A 24,718-nucleotide genomic window follows, 5' to 3' on the forward strand; every position below is an offset into this window, starting at 1 on the left:
ACTTGTTAAGATGGGCCTTAAAAGCAGTTTACAAGAGGATGCTTGAGAGTAGCAGGAAGAGCAGGAGTCAAACCATTAGCTGAAGATCAAAGCTGCCTAAGTGAGATCCATACTCACACCCACATTGTGGAGGATGTCCAGCACTGGGTGAAGAAACTCAGCTCTACCTACAGCCAAGAAAGTAAGCAGTGAAGGAACCACCACATGGCCTCAAACGATCTTAAAACATTAATTACAGTAATTGAAGGCTAAGCTTTGTGGTTGTTGGGCATATTAACTAAAGAAGCCTGTTCCCAAAGTCAGAACTAGCAACAGGGAAGCTTTGCCATGGTAAGGCAAACCATCCTTTGCCCACCTCGCCATGGAAAAGTGCTCTGCTGTTGTTAGAAAACAGCCAGCCAAGAAGCGGCAATCAGCAGCTCTGACACTGCTATCTCTGCTAGGGAGAATGCTGCATTTTCAGAACTGATGAGGCAACTACGGGGTTGTGTGCTGTTCCTCCCCTCCACTTCCCTTTCCATACCAACTTAATTACATTTTTGTTCTCGATCCAAGTTAGGTACCTTCAGAATAGCCAAGGGATTTGGCTAAGTTATACTGCTAGTACTATGGTAGTTTGTAAGCATCTATTAATGACTACTCTAAAAGCATTAAGCTAATTTAATTCTAAATTAGGGCGAAGACATTATTTACGAAGTCATCCACTCCATAGTGCTTTTCCAAACTGTGAGCCACATGCCTTCTGTAAACTGAAGTCTTGTATTAAAGTATGAATATGTCCAGCTATATATTTAACACACATTATGTAAAGACTACTTAATATCTGTTGCTGGTCTTCAAGTGATGACTTTTTTCCCAAGAATGCGTTTGTGAAGAACACGTTCAATATTCTCTCTCTCCAACCAGAAATACTGAGTGTTCAAAAGGAAGAACAGACTCGAAATGTTCCGAGAACATGGAGCCGTGTTTAAAAAAAGAAAAAGAACAAATAGACCAAAAATCAATCAAAAAAACACCACCAAAATACATGTTTCCATATTTGCAAAGATCGATACGGAAGCAATACTGCTCAGCAATATTGTGCAAGTGACAGCTTGAAATAGATTGAGTCTTAAACACTTTAGAAGGGGATTTCTGAGCTAGCGTATTTGCTAGAAACATTTAGCACTTGGAGACTAAAAGAAAAATTAAGAATAAAAACACCCTAGAGATGCCAAACCTTCAGGAATGGATGACAACAAGAAAGAGATCGACACGTAGGCCTTGAACCCCATCCACTGAGACCAGTCATGTCTGCTGCTTCACAAATCTGAAGATCCAGCCCAAGCACTAGAGAGCTTCTACTTTTAAAGCAGCATAAAAGAAAGATGGGGAGTGATTTCTGAACCCCAGTACCAGGAGAACTGTGATTACCACTGCATTACAGCACTTTTTCTGTACTGGAGAAAGCTAAAAACAACTACATATGCTTGCTGACAAAGCAAACAGATGAATAAAAAAACCCCAACAGTGTAGCTTCCTCCCTTTCTTATGTCCATCAGAATTGCATCTCTCTGGTTTTTTTAAGAAAAATCAACCTTTCCAGGCAATGAAGACTCAGCTGTAGCTCTGCTGGCTGTACTTTCATGACTAGCAGGTATTACAAAGGAGGAGGAAATGAGTTGAAAAGAAGTAATTGCCAAGGAAAGCACACTGCAGGCAGACCATGAGCTGAAGCATCCACTTCTCCCTGGCCTGTCTCCACTTCAAGATGCTGACTTCCTACGACTTGTCAAAAACAGGAAACAAAGAGGCAGGTTTTTCAGGAAAAAGGAAGTCTTGCAGTAAGCTGCCCCCCCAGGCTGCTGTTTGGATAGCAAAGCACTTCCACACCAATGCAACAGTCAAGTATGGAAAATGGAAACAACTTTTCTTGCTCACTGTGCAGGCCAAATGCTTTAAACAACCTGCAAAAGTGCTTCATTTTGCCCAAATTTAGAAACAAACAACAGTGAAAATAATGTAGGCAGTTTTGTTGGAATACTACCTTCATTCACGCTGGTCCGCACTCTCACTTTCAGACCTACTGCCCATCCTTGGGCATAGACTTCAAGCAGGGCAGGGAAGCGGCTGGGAGACCTTTTTCTCACTGAGATTATCAATTCACTGTACAGGACCTCCAACAAACAAAAAACCAATACATGACCCCTACTTGACCATACAACATTTCAAACTTCAGCTGGGATCACGTAGGAATTGCCACATCACTCCAATGGCTTGCAGATCGCTTCCCCTCTTCCTGCCAGCTTTAGTGCATGGTAACACTAGCTTTATGTAGCACTCCCACAACAAGTCCAACTTGCTTGTTTTCAGAACAAACTAAATACCAGCGATTCTTGCAGAGCAGGGCTGAAGTTGCTGTGCCAATAGGGAACTCTACTCCACCCTGAGGTCACCACTTGTTCCTTTTGTATGGCAAGAAACCACAGTCTTACCAGCATTGTCAGGTGGGAGGTGAACTCTTCTTGATTGGCACAGATCAAAAAAAAGACTAATTCACAACAACCTGCACCTCCACTACCAGGAAACAAGACAGGACAGAAAACCACCAGCCAGAAATTGTCGGTGTCTAGTAGCCTGAAAGCATGAAGTTGCACTTACCAGGTATGCAGCAAAGAAGCTGGAGCATTCTGGAGAATGAGTGGTTATGGCCAGCTATATGGCTTCCTACCCTGCCTATGAATCATGCGGCCTCCCTCCCTCTTACAACTCAGTTCCACCTGTGTTTATAAGAATACTGTCTTAATCTCTATGCAAGCATCAAAATAACGCAACTTCCAAAGCCTAAGGTCTTTCCAAACACTAAAGATAAGCACAAGAAAGGCAGTATGTGGTGTTTGTTTGTAATCCTTAATCTGTTTCCAAATTAGGGACCAAATTTAGTGGTGAAGGAAGGGAACACAACGAGGTAAGAGACTGCACAGATTAGCAAACATTTACAAGGATGTACCGGCACCAAGTCCTCCATCTTGTGGACACAGGCTTAATTTCCGGCTGGCAGTACCTTAAAGAGTCCTCTTGAACACTCTGGCAAGAGCTCCCCCAGAGAATACATCTGACTTTTCAGAGTGACCTCATGACTTAACAGGACATGGCTTTAAGAACATAAACGCTGTAAAAGCTGGCATTGGAATCATGCTGTATTTTGCAGTACTTGGCACTATTCCTGTAGCCAATTATTCCTGGAATCAAGCAAGAGGGTAGACAATTACAGCCTCTAGTCTAGAAAAAAGACCTGGTCTCTACAGATAGAGAGCAACTGAGCTTGAAAATCTGACTGAAGCCTACTCTAAAATGGATCAGAACCAGCAGGAAAACGAACACAAAAGTATCTTCAGTCTCTTCTTTTCTATGTCAGACTTGAATGCCCGTGGTTGGTGACACTTGAAGGGTGCCCAGAGGCCTGCTCCATGCAAACGCGTCAGTTGAGCTGTTTCACTTCTCTGGCAGGCGTCCACGTCACAACATTGCCCTCCTCAGACCCTGCTGAGCTCACTGCAGGTGCAGGAAGAGAAAAATGCAATGTTGTGTGGCATAACAATAGATCCACTGCGTAAGGAGCAGCACTGTTCAGCTATGTAAGGAAACTCTATGTAGACTCGCCACAGCTATTTGTAGATGCCATTATCTGCTCAGATAATCAGCTATTACAGAAGTCCACAACCCGGATTTTGCAGCTAGGGCTACCGTGACAATCCCAGTACCATTTCCCATTAAATCCATACATCGGAAGTCTGCTGAACACTTAACTTTTGAAGATGCTGCTGCTGAAACTGTACGCAGCGACTGTAGTTGCACCGTTTGCTTGCTGATTTCTTGTGCAGTCACCCAAATACGCAGAAAATCAAATGGAATGGGATCACTAAGTCTCCCTTCTGCCATTGGCCCAGTTTCAAACCCCACCATTATTAGCTCTCCCAAAAAAAAATTTTGTGCTGTCTGATACCAATCAGTCAAGAAATCTGGGTAAAAGATAAAAGCAAGTATTCCTATTGTGGAGAATTAAAGCTTTCAAAATGTAGGTACCTCTACAGGCTAGGAAATGGATCCATCTCTTGATGCCAACAGGCCATTTACCAACACCATCCACTCACTGTACTTCACCGCATTGCATCATTCTCTGACTTTTGTACTCTATAGTTGATGTGATGCTTACTCCCAGCTATCAGAGAACGGCAGTATGCAGGTCAAGCCTTGGTGTACCAGAACGCCCCTCCCTCCCACCCATGTAGAAATGAAGCTGATTTGTTCCCATGGACTTTAAAGAGCCATGACAGATCTCTCTGGCAGAAGTCACCTCAAGCATTCATCAGAATTATACAGCTTTCCCCTTCCCATAGTTTAGAGACAGACAGTGCAAGAGCACCCACAGAGCAGCACATAAAACCAGGCACAACGTGAAGAATTTGAAGAGCTGCTAGTCACGTCTGCCTTCAAGAGATCCCCAGTAATTCCAATTCCATATCATGTTAATAGATTAATTGTATTAAAAAAAAAAAAAACAACAGCCTAGAAAGATGGGAAACTCTAAAGGGTACATTCTGGCAACCACCCTGAGATCACCTAAATTAAACCTGAAAGGGCCCAGTACTGCGTTGCCACGAGTTCTTCTCAACTTTGCTGAAAGTCTGATTTGAGAAGATACATGTTTGCCCAAAAAAGGCTAAGGCAGAAGGTTTTCATTTTCTGATCATGTAATTCAAAAGCAGCTGCAGAACAACCTCATTGGCTCAGGCTAACAAAAACAATTTCACCAAGTTAGCAAATTCATACTCTCCCCGGTCTACAGGAGAGGAGGAAAAGAAGGACTTCATGATCAGTACTTATTAAAAGCCGTTTCCAAGGCTGAAAAAATTTAACTGTGAGGTTAAATTGGTAGGTATCACTGCTTATGTAGCCACTGAAAAATATCTTAACTAGATCAAAAGGCATGAAAATTAAGCGCTTTCCTGCTTGCTATAATTTAACATCTTGAGACAAAGGCTGTTAGAAAAGCACACAGCATCACTGTATTGAAAACAAATCCTCTTGTATTTACGAGCAAGCTGTAGGATTGCCTGAACTGCTTTGATTTACCATTGCTCGCTGGAGGACAGGAAGCAAGGCTGGCAATATCACATGCCAGAAACATGACACAATGCCAGCGGCAGGTAAACCCCGAGAGAGAATCCCACAGCTACCCATAAAGAGGGATGTCATACAACAGCATGCAAGTAGTGATGTATGGAAGGTAAGGAAAGCCTTTTGGGAGAGGCAGGGACCGTCAACCTAACGATGTAAGGAGCAGTGAGCCACATTCTGAACTTGGGAAGCCATCACACAAACTTCCTTCTCATCTTCATGTCTGTAGGAGGGTTGAATGCTAACACATCTCCACTCTGTTCCATCCAGCAGAAAAGTACCAGTAATCCATTTTCCCCATCAGCTACTTAAACGCATGCAAGTACGTCTTTAAAAAACACTATGCATGAAACTGAAATAGTTAAGGAAAGGGTGGATACAGATAAGCAGCAAGGAAAAGCTCAGAACCCTTGAAGTTTCTAGTTACTTTCAATCCAGTCACTTCAAACTTCCAGCACAACACCTACGTGCCCCGTATCCCCTGACCGGACTGCTGCAGCAACCCCAACCCCAACCCCAACCCCACCTGCACGGCGATGTCAGGAGGGCTCTCACCTGCCAGCTGCATTCTGCAGTAATCCTCCTCCCTCCACCATGGTCCCGCCACCGCGCCAAGCAGAAAGTCAGCGCAGGCTCTGCACGCTTCCCTCCCAGCTCTGTTTTCTCTGCCGCAGACGGTTTGGAATGCAGAAAAGCCAGAGCTGAAGCCCGTGGAGCGCGAGCCGCTCTATTCAGCTCCTTGGCTGGAGTGGAACAATAGCTGCCCTTGGTGGCTCGCCTCCCCTCGCGAGCAGCCACGGGATGGGGAGACGCTTCATTTTCCCTGTCCCAGGGGTGGCTGGGGGAGCGCAGAGCCAGCGCCAGCACTTGGGGTGGGGTGGGAGGGGGTGTGGGCAGGAGGAGACGGCTCTGAAAGCAAAAACACGCCCGACGCTGAGAAAACTCAAGGGTTTGGAGCTGCTGACTCCAAGTCTCAAAGCAGCAGCGGGGAAACTTAAGAGGCTGATATCACTGAAAGCCGTCCTGACTGCAAGAAGTCAAGATGAAAACATGGCTTTGTCAGCTGAACGAGTAGCTGTGACTCCAAACGTCCCTCGCCAAATCCCACTTTGCTTGCGTATGTTACCCCACTTCAACCCTTCTACAGCCCAGGAAGTAGACAGTACAAAGCCCTGAGATGCACTTAAAAAGAGAAAGACAAACTTTTCTCCTTGCTGCATCCTGAGCTGCCTTTGTTGTTGTTGTTCTTGCTAATTCCTACTGTGATCTGTGGCTCTGAAAACAAACTGGCTGAGTCTGCTGGTTAAGCTGGAAATGGTTAAGCTTTTTCAGAGCTCTTTCCTTGTTTATTTTACAAGGGCCAAGAGCTGAACTTCCAGGTGTAACATTGCTCTGGAGAAAAACACAAAAGCTGCTCTTAAAGATGCAGAAGCACAAACTCGGACACTTCGCTTACTGCCGCTGTCACAATGTCTCCTACATTGAAAAGCCCCTGCTGAGAGCAGCGTGTCAAGTGGGATCAGCGTAAAAGCCCAGGGCTGGATTCCCAGCAGATCCCACCTGCCAGGCGGGGACTGGAGCAGGCAAGCACGCACGCAGGAGGAATGCAAAGCCACCCAGCCTGCTGCTGAACTGGCTAAAACCGCTCGGGAAGAGCCGAGACCTGCAGCTTTCAGCGTGCTGGGCGCAGGGGGAGAGCGATTTGAACTGGTTTGCTCCAACTTTGTAACGTGGTATTCAGTCCTCCTTTTCCTCCAGTGCCACCCACTCGGGCACTTCCCTTTGCCAACAGCGTCCCACGTCCTGGCAGCCGTTCCCTGGAAGAAACAGTGCCTTTGGTCACCCAACCCCTCGCCAAAGCTCACGTGAGAAATCTGCGTGAAGAGCACAGCACGGGCCTTGGGAACGAGACTTCTGAAGGCGTACTTGAACAAGGCTGACTGCAAAATAAAGAATAGAAATGTCTAATTGCTCCCTTGCGCTCTAAAGCGAATCACTGAACCGTAGCGCAAAGATAAGCGCTGGAATGGAACGGAAGCTCAAAATGAGAAGGAAATCCAAAAAACGACCCCCCCCAAACCTGTCATTGACAGCACTACAACAAAACAAACAGTTTCTCCTGAAGTCAGATAGGTTTGACCAGCTGCTTAGAAATATCCAGTTGCCAGGAGGGCAAAACAGTCTCATGATCTCAGTTGATGGAGATTCAGGCAAAAACCAGTAACCGCTTGAGAACGATTGCAATCTCCTCTCCCTGACCAAAAAAAACCCCAACAAATACTGCAGTAATTATATAGAACATCTCATTCCAGAGCGCTTTACCAACTACATTCACAGCACCACAGAAAAGCATCTCTGCTGAGGGTGGAGCAACATCAGACAATTCATGTATACCACAAAGCACCATAGAGGAGATGGAAAAATTAAGGACTGGTATGCTGCAGTTGCTCTGTGTGTCTCTTCAAAGGGTTCTAACACTTTCATGGGCAAAAAAAGGAGAAAAAAAACCCAAAGCTATTAACTCATACTTTGAAGTGTTCTAGAAATTACTCAGTTTCAGGTATTTGAAATGCAATTTAGGAAGTCTAGGACTAGATGTTAACTTCCAGAAGACTGCAGCCTTCATCTTGTGACTCCAACTTTTCAATTTTGTTTTCCTCTTGTCCTGTTGAGCAGCTGGGTGCCCAGGTCAACCCACCACACCCTGCATTACCAATGCAAGGAATACAACACCTCTTCCAAAACTCACAGTCTCTAAAACCCAGCAGAAAGCATCCCTGCAATCCTTCCCACCCACTCCTAGCCAGAACAGCTAACACTCCACCCTCATGGTGCAAGGGAGACCTGAACATTAACCCAATGGTGATCCCCTACAGACCAGCCTCTAGATGCTTCCTTTGGGTTTTCCCAGCCTTTAGACTGGCAATTCCCACTGTTCAGCCCGTGGGAAGTCCTCTCCAGTGCCTCCACCAAGGGGTAATGAAGTTGGGCAAAAAAGCAAAGCACACGTTACTTGCATCATGCTGATACCCTGGGGTCAGCAAGTTGGTGACCACTGCTATAGACTTCCCTGCTGCAGACCAACAAAAAGCAGGGAAAGCCCATCTGTGAGGAAGAGCTCAATGACTCAGTTTTTCAATGATCTCACTGGTCAGACCCTCAACAAAACTACAGCTGCAAGAGAGCAGCTCTCTTGGAAAAAAGAGGTTGCTAGTCAAGAAAACACTTGCAGGTGAAATGGAAAAAAAAAACAAAAAAAAAAACAACCAAGAAAACAAAGAAAACCCACAACAGAAAAAAAGCATCAGTTCTTCACTGGATAATACACAAGATAAAGCAATCTCAACTATGCATCAGGAATTATTAGCTTGTAGCCAGAAGCACTTACTGGACACCGAGTTGAATCTTAATGGGCACTAATCACCACTAGAACTTAGAGTCCTCTCCGTCTCCAGAACTTCTTCAGGGAATCGGGGATTTGCTTGCGACACAGAGGTGCCTGCTAGAAGAGCTGATGATGAACTCCAGGGGAGTTCAATAGCCCACTTTTCCTTTGTGGCTTTACTATTTTTTCTTTTAAGTAAATGATCTCCGTCGTGCTGCTGAAACATTTTTGTCTCTTTTGAAGATAAGATCACAGTTCTAATTCTTTTCTTCCTCCTGCTATGGTAGAGCAATCAATTACAGAAGGGGTAGCAGGTTAGTAAAATATCCAGCATACACCCAAAGAAGTCTAATTAAATGCCTAAGCCACCATACATATTATGCACTTTTTTTTTTTAATTTTATTTGTGCAGCTATAATAGCGCTTTGCCAACAGGAGATATGTCACTGCCCCACTGAAGTGTAAATATCACAGGATGGCACAGGAAGCGTTGTAAAATTTGCTTTTTTAATTTATTTTTTAAAAGCTTGACTTGCATGCTTCCCAGAGGCATTGTGTAGATTAATTAGCTCATCTTCACAGGCCATTTTGAAGATATAAAGTGCTATGTAAGTAAGTACAATTACTGCCTGATGGAAAACAAATCTCCTGAGGCCTTGCATGGAAAAACCCAACATACGAGGGCTGCTTCAAAAGTAATTTTATTGTTGGCATGCAATGTCAGAGGCGGATGTTGGTGAGATGGCAGTAGAGGTTGAACCTTCCCAACAATATTCCATTCCATTTTGTTGCTTTGAGACAGATGGCACCAGAGGAGCATCGGTATCTGTTGTAGCTTCCGTGGAAACAAATTGGAGGCATTACTTCTGGAGCGACCTATGTGTAACTGACAGTAGATTTCTTGCCTCATTGTAGCTTTCTTAGCAAGTTCTGCATCCTCAGCCAGAACTAATTATTTGGAAGAAAACCCCCTAAATGGACCAGAAGCACAGATGGAGACCTGCCACAGGCCACAACAGCAATCCTTACCTTCATAAAGCCGAGCAAAACAAAAACATAGGGACTCAGTTTTTAGCACTCTAGAGAGAAGATGCAGGGCAGCTCATTGATTACTGTGGAGCATTTCCAGCCAGCACTACTGCCCATTTGGGTTTGTTACGAGAAACTCCAAAGCACAGCTACGTGGAGAGCACATGCTGAGAAGAGGGGGAGGTATGAGAGAAGAGGAGAGAGGTACAGGCCTCCCAGAAACAACACGTGACCAGAAAATAAAATAAAATAAAAGCAGAAGTGGCAGTCCCATTTTCCAAGACTCATTAAGATAAAAACATGATGGTTCTCATAGTCTGCCTAGCACACTTACTGAAACCCATGGGCTGTGAGCAACCCGGTCTGGTGGGAGGTGTCTCTGCCTGTAGCAGGGGGTGGGAACTAGATGATCTTAAAGGTCCCTTCCAACCCAAACCATTCTATAAAAACCAAGATGTGCGTGAACACGTGCATGATTTCACTGCATGGAATTGAAGTGATTCCCCGGCTGGCGGCAAAGCAGGGAGACAGAAGCGTGCACACACCCGTGCACCACAGAGGATTTAGTATATTTAATCTCATACCAACTTCAAGCGAGAAGCATCTAATCCGATATCATAAATATTTGCATTGGCACGTATCAATTCATGCTAAAGCAATAAACCGGTCAGCAACCAGTACCGGAGCTACAAGTCTGAAACAGATTTAATTACATCAACTTCTTTTTTTTAATTTAGTTCAACGTTCAAATTAACTGCAGAGAAGCTTTCAGATAAGGAAATTCAGGCTGTAGGAAGATAGGTTAATTTCCCATTAAGTGTTAAGTTGGTTGTTACAGAAGGAAAAAAGGAGCATATACATGGTTGGGTGGAGTGTAATTACTTTTTGCCACAAGATCAAACAACTATAAAAGAATGCCTACAACATTTAACAATGTACTCGGTAACTTCATGCACGACTTCAGGCAGATTTCCCTAAAGAATTTCATAAATACCTTTTTTTTTTTTTTTATAAATGGGAAAGCTAAGGGAAGTGATAGCTTCCTTTAAAATGAACTGGGGTTCGATTAGAACGTAGCCAGCACATCTGCCAAATGGCCCAAGAGCTACCATACAAAAGATGTGCTCACATCACAAAACCCTCACGTCTTCTAAAGGAATTTCTTGAGCGTGCTGGAAGCAGGGGGCAGGGACGCAGAAAGACGTTTCCAAGAAACAAACCCTCATGGAGCACGTGGCCATGTGTTCATAGTCTTTAGTCAATTTCTGCTCTAAAAAGGTTTAAGATCTAAACAGATAACATTTGCTTCATGACGAAACCTGGCTCTCGGTGCGGATGATCTGTGTCCAAGGGAGTAAAGTTTCAGCAGCGTTCCGAACAAAACAAAATCCTCAGGCTTTGCTTGGGTTAGACAAGAAGGAAAAGACAGCAGGTTGGCAATTTTCTGTATACAAATAACTGCAATTGCCCAGAGGGAATGTCACTGGGACGTAGGCATCCTGGTTATACCTAGCCTCCCCAGAGTCTGTTTTAATTTCAGGCAGAGCTGTTTGAATTCCTCATCCTTCCAAAGCAGGCAAATGGCCCTGTGCACAGTCCAAATTTCAGATTACTTCGGGGCTTTTCCCTAAGTTTTTTCAACCACTTTTTGAGGAAGACACTTGTCATGCAGTAGGGATTTCCCTATGTAGCTCTTTGGTAACTTAACGCTACCCCAAAGCAGCTGTATTTTACAGGAGACTTACACAAATGCAGCACGGAGCCACGAGGAGCCACGCAAGTGCAGAGCAGAGCTCGCTGTGCTGCTCCCAGTCACCTCCAGCTGCTGGGTGCCTCTCAAGGTGGAGTTTTGATACGAAGGACTTACAGGTGAAAAAAGAAAAGCAGCAACGCAGAGGGTACTCATTTGAATGAAAAAGACAGTAACACGTCGGATCCTTCGGGTCTGTGTAACGGAGGATGCGAACATCTCCCACGTATGTTTGTACACCTATATGCTAACACGCCCATGCAAGCCCAAATCAGGCAAATCCAGAGAGCTGCAAACAAGTCAAGTCAGTGCATCCGAATCCACCTTCCTGCCAGGGATAGTGCTGTGAGTGTGCATAACACGCAGACACTGCTCCCCTCCCCACAAAGCCCCTACTCTGCATCCCAGCCGTGCACGAGAGTTGACAGGAGACGGGTATTTTGCACATTGCAACACGGTGAAAGAGCAGATAGTGCTGTGGGGAAAATTCTTTCATCAAAACACGTCACAAATCCGTAAGGCTGAGATACTGGGAGCTGTAAACCGCATTTCTCCAACCTCCCTATCTAACAGATAGGCTTTACAGGCAAGGCTGTGTGATGGAAGAGAGCCCTCTTTCCAGCATAGTTTTGTCAGAAGTTGCAGGCAGGCTATTATTTCAAAATCCTGCATATTTCTTAAATCTTTCCTGAACACGTAGGGATTGGTGCATTGCAGATTTTTTTCATTGACCAGGTCACAAACAACCTCTCTTCTTCCAAAGCAGATTGTCTTCCCCCCCCTTCCCCTCCCAAGCAGTCACCCTTTTCAGGCATTCATCCCACACCTCGGCGCACCAGGACTGTAATTACGTGGTGTGCACGGAGTAAGTCTTATTTATTCTTTCATCACAAAGTATTCATTCCAACTGGAATATACAGAAAGCACGGCGCAGCTTTGATTTAGCTGCAAACAACCTTATGTCTTAGAAGCGGCAGCTACTGAAATAACCCCAGAAATCCTTTCAGCTAATGTCTGTTCTCTCCTGCCAAGTTTTTACCTGAAGGAAGAGCACGGGCTGTGTGCTTTCTCGGTGCAATCATCCCACGTAGGAGGGCTCAGCAGCAGCTTGCAGAACTACCATAAGAGGCACATGCCAGGCAGCAAGGAAACTAGGTGTTACCGATGGAGTGTTGCTCACTCCATCTCCAGGTCTCTGGACATACCACCTTTTACTACAGCACCGAGGCAGCATTTCTGCACAGCTTACCGGTCACCTGATAGCTATGCAGCATGGATCCAGAGCCAAAACAGACTGGTGCTTCGTTTTTATCACTTCTGCCCTTATTTGCCTGATCGGAGGATTTTCTGAACTCAGCAGAATTGACACTGACAAAATGAGCTTGAGTAAGTGCAGAGGAGGTGATCACAGAGATAAAATCCATCAGCTATTCAACTAAATCCAAAGATCAAGAAGTTAAACGTAATTTTTGAACCTCGAGATTTCGTCTTTGATAAATTTCAAAACTGTATGAGTAGCGCAGCACAGCAGGGAGGTGACTAATATATTTACCACGTGCACGTAAATATCTCTGTGTATCTTTATATCTACGTAAAGCACTTCTATACACATAAAACATATGTGTGATCAGGGAAGTCAGTATCTAAAGGGGGTCTGTAAGAAAGAAGGGGACAGACTCTTCAGCAGGGTCTGTCCTGATGGGACAAGGGGAAATGGCTTCACACTGAAGGGGAGGAGATTTAGATTAGATATAAGGAAAATATGATAAGGGCAGTGAGGCGCTGGCACAGGTTGCCCAGAGAGGAGGTGGTGGTGCCCCATCCCTACAGACACTCAAAATCAGGCTGGATGGGCTCTGAGCACCTGATGGAGCTGTGGGTGTCCCTGCTCAGTGCTAGGGGGTTGGACCAGGTGGCCTTTCAGGGTCCCTCTTCCAGCTCAAGCCATTCTCTGACATGGTTCTAAGTCAGGGTGCCCAAGCTATTTGCGTTTTACTGCTGATCTCCCAAGTGGAGCACACATTGCAACACATCAAAAGCAGCCTAGTCTTGCTCCCTGTACGTTTTTGACATGCTGGACTGCCTCCAGGTTCTCAACACCCTTCTTAAGCTGGCAGGCCTGAAACTGGACCCAGTATTCCCAGTACGCCAGCAGTGCTGAGGACAGGAGATCAGTACAATTGATCTGTCATCACGTTACTGGTTGCAAAGACAAGCTCTCCTGCGACGCTTGGAGAATAGCAACTCTAGAGGGCATGGGTATTTGTCCCAGAGAGGAAGAGTAGATGCTGACAGTAGGCTGGAAAGGATGCGGAGAGGAACTGCAGGGCAGTGACAGGAGTCAGCAGCTGCATGGCAGCTATTACACTACACAGACAGGGCTGATGCACTGAAAGCCTTCTGGTTCTCTGACAAAGGAAGGTGCATCCAGCCCAAAAGTTTGGAAGGTGAGCCAGGGTGTGATACAAGAGGAGCAGACATGGGGTATAAAAGGCTGTCTGCATAGAAGCTCCTACAAGGCATACAGCTTGCCTATCCAGACCATCCTCAGCCTTAGTGACTATTCTACTTCCATCCAGCCAAGAAATTCCAGCAAAAAAAAAAAAAAAAAAACACACTTGAAATTAGTGTTTCCAGACACTTGTCAGCAACAAAACTAGTTGAAGGAGTCCCCACCTCCTCTTCTTTCACATTTGGCTGCACGTTGCCCTTGCAGAACCGTTCCCCCAGTTGTGCTGGCACGGTCACTTACAAGGCAGGGCAGTGATTTGGATTAAAAAAAAAGATAGCTGCAGAAATAAATGACTGCACAGTGCAGGGAGACAAACTTACTCACTGGCATGGTGGAAGGGAGATGGAAAAAGCCTAAATCAGTGTTGCTGCCAAGTGAAGTGTCAGTCAGACCATTGCTCTATGCCAGAGCTCCTCGTCTACACTCCAAGTTAATTTTGTTTACAGCAATTAGATGAGTGAAGGCAAGAACCAGCACACTAGCATTTAACATGTATGGAGGGTACAAACTGTATTTTCCCATGTTTTTAGACCCAGTAACTGGACAGAAAACAAATTCTCAGTGCTGATGACTCACAATGAGGACAGAACAAAGATGTGCACAGAACATCATTGTCTTTGACCTGCTTTCATCTAGTGCTGTCTTCTCAAGAACCTTCATATGAGATGGGACTGAGAAAGCACAGGGTTAACTTGCTTCAACAAGCAAAAGTCTTCATTTTCTTCTCAGACGACCTCATCTCCAAGTACGAAAAGAAAATCCATTTGTATCAACATTAGCCCTCTACATCACTGGCCCTTTGCAATCCATTTGCATCAACATCAGCATCAGAGAATCTCAGAAAAACTCTCCCCGCTGACACTCTTTCCTAATAATTTTAAAATAATTTAAAAAACCCGTTTCCTCACTTTCAATCCCTCCTGCTATTCCCACATATGCAGGCAAAAAATCCCTTCCTCATGCCACTAAGATGTGCCCAGTTGCCAGAATCAAACTTTCACTCCGTATTCTCTTTAACAACTCTCATTTAGCGTGAGCAGGTGGTGAGAAGGAAGCAGAGTAAGAAGGAAGAGCACTATTTTGGGTAAGGAAGCAATAACTGGGCTACTAGTCTATTAAACAGCATGAATGGTGGAAATCTGAATCACGCTCTTACTGTATGAATGGTTAATTCCAATACGCTGTTATAAACAATGATCCTCCCCCTCTGCTTCTCAAGACTGCAATCTCCCTCACAAAAATCCATACACCTGTTAAAAAAAGAGCAGGATCTGAATCAGACACGGTGGCAAGCACAACGGATGCGTTCACTTGAGTTTTCTTTGTGTTAACCCTTCCTCCAACACTCAGGTTCTGGTCTCTAGGGCCCGTAACACACTTCATAAAAAATGAGCCCACTGAAAGTAATGCTTGAAAGAAGAAGGAAAGAGGCTGTCAAGCTGGAGTCTGGGATAAATTACAGCTCCATTTTTAGCTTCCCTGAATGGAAGCACTTCTGACAATAAGTGCTGCCAAGACAAAACCCTAGCAAGAAAATGAGACAGTTAAGAGCGTGCCTATTCACCCTCAGATAGGTATTACTACAATGATAGAGATTACTTACCAAGGAAATTTCATGGCATATATTTAACAGAGAGCTGGATTACACAGCTGTGTGTACAACGTCCCTTCCAGACGGGAATTAAGAATTTCAACACTGGAAACAATCTCTCCGCTGCCTGCGAGCACAGGGCAAGCTCTTATGCTAGGAGACAGTGAGTGTCCTCCAGAGTTGCATTTTTTAAAATGATCTTGCGAGTTCTCGCTGTTGAAACAAGTCGCCTTCTATCTTGTGTGTTATCTGTGTGTCCGTCCCTCCGGCTCTCGTGCAGGGGTGACTACAGTGGTTTCTGCCTGCACAGAAGGGATGGCTCAGCTGCTCCTCCAGCAGCTGCTGAACCATCACAAATTACAGCTTACTGCGTTGAAGTATGTGGAAATTGGTGCCTATCTTAGGACGCAGGACTGCAAACCATGGCGGGTCAGCAGCTGCCGCACAAACAGCTGAGCCAACCCTGCAGCAAGGGTAGCAATGAAAGAGATGGCAAGAATGACTCCAGCAGCCCTTGGGTAAGGCACACTTGACTTAGTGTTGACCTTTGGTGAGTTACGGCACAGAGGCTGAAGCAAGAGATGTGTAACATGGGTAGTTCCTCTCCCACACACTTCCTAGGAATGGTGCTCCAAGGATGCATGCACACGGCTATAAAAGAATGCTGCACACATTTGCAGAATGGGTATTGCTGTTAATTAAGCACTGCCTCAGAAGAACACATACTGTTCCAATTGTTCCATTAAAAAAGATTGATTGATCTGATAATGATACTCTTCATGTTTTATAAAGGTGCTACAGACAAAAAAAATCCATCACCTGATTTTTTTTTTTTTATTTTTTAATGGCAAGAGAGGTACAGCAACCTTGGAGAACAAAAACAAATGCCATTGCTATGTGTTAACCTCTGCATCAGTACCAGCCCCAAGAAGCTCATCTGCAGGTGGTAGTTCCAGACATCATTATAAGATGCACATCCTGCTCTTGCCATGTCATGCACACACTTTCCTAGGACAAGTAAGTTATTCTTATCAGCTCTGCACAGCACTTTCTCTACTAGATATTTTATTGGCCTCTGCTGCGCTTTCAGGTTTTGGTGTGCATTCCAAAGCTACTTTAGCCCTGTTGTCACCTGTACTGCTGCTGATACGTCCTGACTGCCACCACCCCCTTGTTCTCTATAAAGACGTCCAGTGGTTTCCCACACTGGTTTGTCCTCTGGCTCCACACCTTGACACAAAGCTATTCCCACTGCTCCATCAACCCACGTTCCTCATTAGCAAGGTGTAATCACAACGTGAGACACTTCTAGCCAGGATGTGAAGACAAGAGAACCTCACCTAGGGTGCTGCTATCAGATTACACATAGCCATCCCTCCCACTTACTCTCATCCCTCCTCACAGATAGGACATTGCTCCATTTTTCTCCAGCTCATGCCTTTCTTCCTCCCCACCCACTGGAACAGGTTGCCCAAGGAGGTTGTGGACGCCCCGTGCCTGGAGGCATTCAAGGCCAGTCTGGACATGGCTCTGGGCAGCCTGGTCTAGTGGTTGGTGACCCTGCACTCAGCAGGGGAGGGTTAAACTCAATGATCTTTGAGGTCCTTTTCAACCCAGGCCATTCTATGATTCTATGACACTGCACGTCCCCTTCCTTTAGTTACACGCTCTGTTGATGTCTCCATTTGCTAACATTCTCATATGGAGAAGATGATGCTCCGCATGGGTTTCCCTTGTGCTTTTAATAGATTCCCGCCAGGCATTTGTCAAATAGCACACTACAAGACGCAGGCATCTAAAGTTGTCACAAAACACACTGTAATGCACACACCCAAACAGCACAGCCACCTATTCCCTATGGCATTTGAAGAAAAACGAAGAAGGTTGCAAGGTTACGTGTTAAAATGCAACACTTGAATTTCCAGCTATTCAGATGCTTAGTGAAGTGTATAAATTCTTCTCCACATGTTTTGCACATGGTATAGAAGCAAGCATTGGAATCCCCTGGATTTTAGAGTTCTGTCTAGCTTGCAAAGCTAGAAATAACGCTCGTTGCCTAGCACAGCCTGGCTGCAGTGTGATTCCCCTGCCACCCCACCAGCCACACACCTGGAGCAGCTACTTTGCCTGGAGCACAATGTAAATGTGCTTAATGCTGCTTTTACTTCCAAACAAGAACAAATATTTGTTCATACGACAGAACAAAATGATCGTTTAGAGCCGCATTTGAAATGCCACCAACAAATCTGATGGGAGTTATGTTTACCTCTCCCATCCCCAAGTATTTTGCAATTTTCCTTCCTAAATCACTGACCCGCCTCTTTCCTCTCAGACTCCTAACCCATGAGTCAAACCAAACCAAAAAACACAGCCCTATCTTCCTCCCCCAGATAAGGAAGAGTCAGGTAGTGCTACAAGCAAGAACAAACAAACAAGTGCTACATTTGCAATCTGTTAATTAACTATCCAGAAGAGTGGGATTTTCTATGTTTAGCTTCACAGTACTTTCTCTTCTAATGACTTGAGTGTGATACACTTAGAGAATAAAATTATTTGGCATAAAACTCAGATGAGCCTATGAAATGAGAAATACCTTACCTGCTCTTCACCTCTGATAACAATAATCACAGCTGTTGTACTGTTTAGAGATGTTCAATAGTTTTTGTTATAACTTGCTTTCTCAGGATTGATATTTTAGAGAAGCACTAAAGAAGAATTGCTCCTAGCCCCTATTGGTAGTTCACAGCTTATGCCTAGGCAATTCCTTGCATGAGTGGGGAATGAAAAGAAGAATTCCTCTGCGCACGGCTGCTGCCTCCTCCAACTCTGTGCCTTGGGAAGAGCTGCAATGATGCTTTATGCAGCCAGACGTGGGGTGGGATAACGAAGGGAGAAAAACTCTGGACTGGACTTTGGAAACCACTGCTGCAAAGCTTCTGTCACAGGAGAAACAAGCTACCAGCAGAAGTTGTATTCCTATCACACTGCCCTCAGCTGCAAACCCCAGCACTGTCAGTACCCTCACACGCACAGCTACAAGCCTCCACATGTCCCATAGCAGCCCAGCTTCTCCGGCACCCTGCACAGCCTCAGCGACATTAATCCTGCTGCGTAAACCCCTTCGTAGGCAGCTACAGGCAGCAGCTGGCTGCAAGGTGCGGGCTGCTGCGCAGGGATGCTGCCTAGGAAGGCGTGCAGCTAGAAATTCCCATCCATCCGCTGCGCTTCACTTACCCAGCTTGGTGGCCCCATCTGGCGGGTAGTCGGGGAACTGGCCCTCGGAGGGCACGCTCACCGTGCGGCGCAGGCAGCGGCCTTTGGTAGCATCCTGAGGCTCTTGCAACCCGTCGGTGGGCACCTGCGTGGAAAGATGCAGACAGCTGTTAGCTTGCGACCCCGGTGAGAGCATCGCTTTTCGCTTTGCGGTGTTTCCATACCCTCCAAGCGCCAATGTAAACGGAGTATTAACAGCAAACAAAAAGAGACCGTTCGTTTGGAACCACGGAATGGTTTGGGTCGGAAGGGACCTTGAAGCTCACCTAGCTCCAAGTCCCTGCCGTGGGCAGGGCTGCCACCCAGCAGATCAGATTTGTACCGAAGGCTGTAAAAGATGCATGAGACACCACCCTATTTTAGAAGCAGGCAGCACTGCTCTGGCTCTCGCAAACTGGTTCTGGCATTTCCTGACTTTCATGCAATTCGCATTAAAAGTGACCTTAAGAGAATGCCATTTGTTACTACTGCCAGTCTGTTTGTCTCCTTCAAACAGTGCTCATTTTTAACAGCATGTTTCCCAAACCTCCAGCAGTTACTCTGCTATGACCACTCTCTTTGTTGGTAAATATTTACAGCAGCTCCTTTGCCAAATGATCTGAGGTCGAACAAAGTAATTTTGTTAAGTTTATGCTACGCTCATTCAATCAAGGTCATAGGTTAGATTGTCAGGATTCATCTGGAGACACCATTTGGTCTCCCTCCCTTTGACACACTGTGCTTTTCAGAGCATGTTTTGGAGGGATGCAGCACACCTTAAAAGCACTGAGGTGCTGCTCCTTGCTCAGGGAACTCGATGAACCTACACTTACACGCTGGTTCCACACCTATGCAGCTCCTGTGGGGTAGACTTCTCCACCCTCTGACTTTTAGCTGAGAAATTCATACAGTCCCTCTTCTTTTAAGTACCCTCCTTCAGTACCTTTGCTCTCTTTCTGGCACAGGATGACAGAAACATCCTTCCAGCCCAGTGAGGTGAAGGGCCGGCTCGGAGCACCCTGCTAGCAGTGTCTAAGAAGGGTGACAGTGGCCAGCAGGACAGCCTGGGGGCGAGGAGGAGGTTGGTGGCTCAGCCCACGCCGCCTTTCACGTCCTTGGGAAAAGCAAACAGGCCGCAGCACACCGCAGCCAGTGTCAAAAGCAAACCGACTGCTGCATACCAGAGATAGGATTTATCTTCAGAGGGGACCTGAGCCATTAGCAGGATGAGTGTTGGAGGGCTGGGGTCCTGCCCAGGAGCCACGGCACCTTCCGCACTCACCATCTGCCTGGATCAGGAAAACGTGGCTGGGCTGCATGCTAAAGGAGGGTCACTGGTGTAGCAAAGCTCAATCTGGTGCAGAACAGCCCGCACCAGAAAAAGACTGCTTTTGTTACAGTGCCTTGAGAAACACCTGATACTATTAATTTCTCTCGGGAATTCCCCAAGCTGCATCAGAAGCAACACCGCAGCAGGACTGAGGAGAACCACTAAGCATTGCAAACTCAGGGCTCGAGCAGCACTTCAGGCTGCCAGCAGGTCGATGTGCAGCTTTGTTGCCCTGCTCTTTGACCTGCCGAGCCTTCACCAACCCAGAATGGCCCAGCCCTGCTCTGGCTTGCTGACAACCCTGACCATGTTTCATCGGTGATTTCCAGAATGTAACAAGGGCAGGTTCACAGCTCAGGCTTTCATCTCTTGAACAGTATCACAGCTCACCTGCTGCTGAACACCCTTTTTAAAGTATAAACCCTGTGCTTGGGATTTCTAGTCTGATGATGGAGAGATTTCAGATGGAACAGAGGAACAGCTTCACAAGCATTTAATGCAACTTAAAGTAAGCTGGGCACCTTAAAAAAACAGAAGTAGGCAGAAAAGAGCTTGTTCATTGCAGATAGATTTTTTTTTTTTCAGACTGGAAAGACCAAAAAACTTGAGAATTCACAGCCTCTTCTGAACTAATAAGGAAGTTTGGAATCACATCAACGAACAGTTACATAATGATAGAGCTCTTCACTAGTTTTTGCCTTCCTTGAGGAAGTTAGAAGCTGGCTAAAATCCGGACTTAAAAATCCACTTTAAAAACGTTGAAAAGCATTTATTGGGGATCTTGCAAGACAAATAATTAAACTCATTTGGGAATTGAGACACATCTTATGCGTGAGTTGAGCTTTGACAAACTCGCATTTACAGGCAATTCAGATTTGCAGAACCAAGAAGGTAGGGTCTGTGGCGCGGGGGAGAAAAGGGAAGAGCCAACCACAGTGATAAGAGATTCTCATTTGCAGCTGAATGTAAAACTAAAAGATTCTGTAGGACAGCAGCCAAGTTACAGACGGTGACTAACCAAAAAGCAGCCCAAACCCAGATGCACTCCTTTGTCACATCTCTCATGAAAGTGCTGTGCAATGGGTTATCTATGAGAAACCGCTGATCAGAGACACTGACTCATTCCCTTTTCCTCCTTCCATGCCTCTGTTTTTGCAGGCTCCCTTTATCGTGCCTTCTTTAGAAGTGGGTGCTCACAGCTCTTGCCCTATGGAACAGGTTTCCCCAACGCTGAAAACATCGACGCTCTCCTGACAGTGGGAAATTGTCTTCCTCATATAAAAAAGAAACACTGATTTGTAAGCGAGAATCAGCCTAGACCTGTTCTCCTAGTCTTGGAAGATGCTGCAAGGTGTTGCCACACCACGAGATGTTCTCGTAATTGCACATCTGTCACTCAAGCCTCCCTATTTGCTAAGTCGTCCCTCATGCCCCTACAGGTGTTCATTTTCTTTCTACTTACGGTTTGGGTCTCAGTCTCTTCCATTCATTAATAATCTTCATTCTGCAATCCCACCTATTTCATTTCAGAAAGTCGATGAGCTGTCAAGTAATTAATATTTATCTACGCTGCACAAGGTGATACTCTCAGCCTATTTTTGTCTAACCAATTACAGATATTTTTGGACCAAGTTGTGCCTCGAAATGTCTCTGATTTCCAACCTACTGTTGTGCTTGCACAGTGCCAGTCTGTCTGCACACACCATCCCAGCTGCCTTGTCAAAAAATCCATGCGGGGGTGGGCAGAGAGGGTGTTACAAGAAAAAAAGGTTTCTTACTCCCTGGTTTACTTTTATTCTGTTCTCCCAGCCTTAAAATAAAAGACTGTGCTCCGTGCCGGCTCAAAGGGCACTGTGCTGTTAGCATCTCTTCCTTCTGCCCTCCCACCCATTCCCTTACTGATGTGTATCATTCTGTTCCTCACGTTGTTTCTAAGATCCTCGTCAACAGCTGAAAGAAAATCTGACCGTCCTGCCCTACCAGCAGTTTCCATGTTCAGAGCAGGAACCTCTCCATCTTCCTGTTGCCTTGTTTCAGGTTAACAAAAGAACACCCTCCAGGATCACCTTTCCAACAATTTCACTCTAAATATCATTTTGCTCTGAGAATCTATTTTCTGCATTTTGTAACCTCCCCTTTCCTCATGCCTTTAACTCCTTCCCTTGCTTAGGAAGGTGGTATCTGCCATCCCACCCCAGGGGCTCTTTCCCATTCTCCTCCTACACACTTCTCCATCATTCCGTTCTTCCCAGGCTTGTGAGCTTCTGTTCTCTCCTGCCTGGACACCACATGCCATGGAGCCTTTCCCCTCCCAGTGACTCACCAAGCAAAAGGCACCGTGCTGCTGCCCTTCCCCAGGAAAGCTGCAAGGGACACCTCTGCTCGGGAGGCATTGAAGATGCAAATTCAGAGCATCAGCTCCTCGCCTCAACCAGCAGTTCCACCAGTGTAGCTGTTTCATTTCTTTAAGGGATTGTACGTACACTGCCGTATGTACAGTCTCTAGATTAAAACAACCTTTTATTTTCCTATAAGCACTTGTGCCTGCTAGGAGTTCCCTTTTTGCTTAGAGTAGTCCCAAATTACTTCGAAATCAGAACGGCCAGTCTGGCTCTAGCTTCTGAAACAAATCACATTATCAGCATGCGGAGTCACACCTGCACCAAAGGCATGTCTGCCCGGCTCATCTGCACACAGCATTCTCCAAAACAAGTTATTTCTCATTGTGATAGTGCTGGCAGACTCCATTACAAACGTTTCCTTTACTATACTCAAAGCCCACGCTGCCTATGCCCCAATACAGAACTTCTTGAGCTTCTGGCAGAAAACAGGCAAAAATCAGAGGGCGTTTAAATACCACATGCAATGACTTTACATCAGCAATGCTTCAGAGTTCCCATATTTGCTCCTCAGGATCTAAGCTAGAGGCTCATCTGACTCCTGGCAAGATGTTTTAACGTGGTAAGCAAAATTAACAACCCTTAAGAGCACGGTTACCACCTTCAGATAATTATTGCTGATATGAGCCAATGTTTTTTTCCAATTACGCTCCTTAATGCATCTCTTAATGAGATGCATCCTTTTAGTCCAGCTGTGCTGCTATAGCACAGCTTTAGGAATACTTCTCACGTCCTTACGTTTCTTCAGGAGATACCTTAATTCCTTAGGTGACATTCCTGTCAGACTAGAAAAGAATTATGTAGTCAACAAACATTATGATATGGGTCTTCAATTTTCCCTGCATTTGATTGCCTCTCCTACAAATTAGCACTGATGCTGTTCCCTTCTAATAACTCAAGTCCTCGTCCTCCTCTAAACCTTTTCCTCCCACTCTCCCTATGCAGGGAAATGTTTCAGCCCTTGTAAGTGCATCCAATCAAAGCTCAAGATGGATAACACCAGGAACAGGTCTCATGCTCTCAGCCTGTGCAGAAGCTTTCAAAGAATTATGAAAAAAAGCACAAATTCAGGCCATTTCCAAATGCAGGAAACCATGGTATTAGACTCAGATTCATAGATATTTATACATAATAAAATCTATTTCAGGAATCTGAAATCATTCCTACTTTACAGCTCCTCCCGAAATATTTAAACGGTAAATCTATAGCAGAGTACTTAAGCAAACAAAACCAGGAACATTATCAACTTCTCAAGCTCATGTATTTGTGAGAGCCCGTAGACATTAAATAAAACAAGAAAAACCATACTGTGGTGTATGCTCAAGAAAGGACTTATCAGCATTCGTTTGTTCACAGTGCTTCAGTCAAGTAAAATATGCCCATTCTTTAACCATATTGACATTACCTTCATACCAAGGCACAACGCCAAGTCCTACGTGCTATATATACACACACACACGGTAATTTTATAATTAAAGCAAAGGTTGCAATAGCTTTGAATATTCCATGCCAAGGGCCACTCAATCCTGTTTGCTGGACTTAGCAAGAGAGAAGGCAAACCCTTGTCTCAAGCAATTTACCTTCTGACAGCAGCAAAATGACTGCAGAGCACGAAGGTTGCATACCCCCCTGTGCTCTGCACCCCAACACAGGCACCAACAAAACACTTTTGCAAGCTTACGCCTGCGCTGATGTGACGTTCAGGTAGCCACGGTGGCTTTAGCTACCATTAAAAGCAGAGAGAGCAGAGAGAAATGGAGCGTCAGGCTGAAATGCTGGCCCTGAAACTCAAGCAGGGAGCAGTGGATGCATGCAGTTTGCTTCTGTGCAATTGGCACCTGGACCAGCTGCTTTGTAACTCTGCATGCCGTGCCATCTCTGCAGACAGAACAGGTTAGCTTTCTTGTTCACACACTCAACTCGACTTGCGAGCAGCTTGAAAAAAGAAAAAAGTGAAGAAAGCTGCCTTCCCGTGTTACCGCGGAAGGCCGACGTGTGTTCTCTCACCTCCTTCTCCCTGTTGAGCAGCACCAGCTGGCTGTCAGTCAGGATGCAGTACTTCCTCTCCCATGTCGTCGTCTCGGTGTAGGGGGACTGGCCGCAGGACAGCCTGTGTGTAGGTGGTCCTTTTACATCTGCGAACACAGAACGGGGATCTTAGCGTCATTAGCCCGTCTCATTAGCCCGTCTCGTTAGCTGCCCTCCTTCCCTTCGTGGGTCTGCAGCAGAGCAGCGAGCCGTACTTAACAGGGCAAGTTTTGGCGTGTTAAAAGACAAACTGCTAATCTTGGGAGGCACGGTGGGGAAGGC

The 24,718-nt window shown here is 45.6% G+C and overlaps 1 protein-coding gene across 9 annotated transcripts in view; it reads right to left on the reverse strand.

Moving 5' to 3' along the window:
* RASAL2 (RAS protein activator like 2) overlaps positions 1-24,718 on the reverse strand; it is a 157,355-nt gene that overhangs the window by 61,284 nt on the left and 71,353 nt on the right. For 8 of the 9 annotated variants that reach the window (XM_021405477.1, XM_021405476.1, XM_021405478.1 and 5 more), the window contains exons 2-3: positions 24,416-24,543; positions 18,662-18,785 (exon numbers count right to left, since the gene is read on the reverse strand). In XM_021405477.1, coding sequence (XP_021261152.1) covers positions 18,662-18,785; positions 24,416-24,543 — 252 coding nt within the window. Of the gene's footprint in view, positions 1-5,715; positions 6,021-18,661; positions 18,786-24,415; positions 24,544-24,718 lie in introns of those variants that run through there. The other variant, XM_021405481.1, reaches the window with a different exon arrangement.

This window comes from Numida meleagris, chromosome 7 (assembly GCF_002078875.1).
Source record: "Numida meleagris isolate 19003 breed g44 Domestic line chromosome 7, NumMel1.0, whole genome shotgun sequence".
NCBI lineage: Eukaryota > Metazoa > Chordata > Aves > Galliformes > Numididae > Numida > Numida meleagris.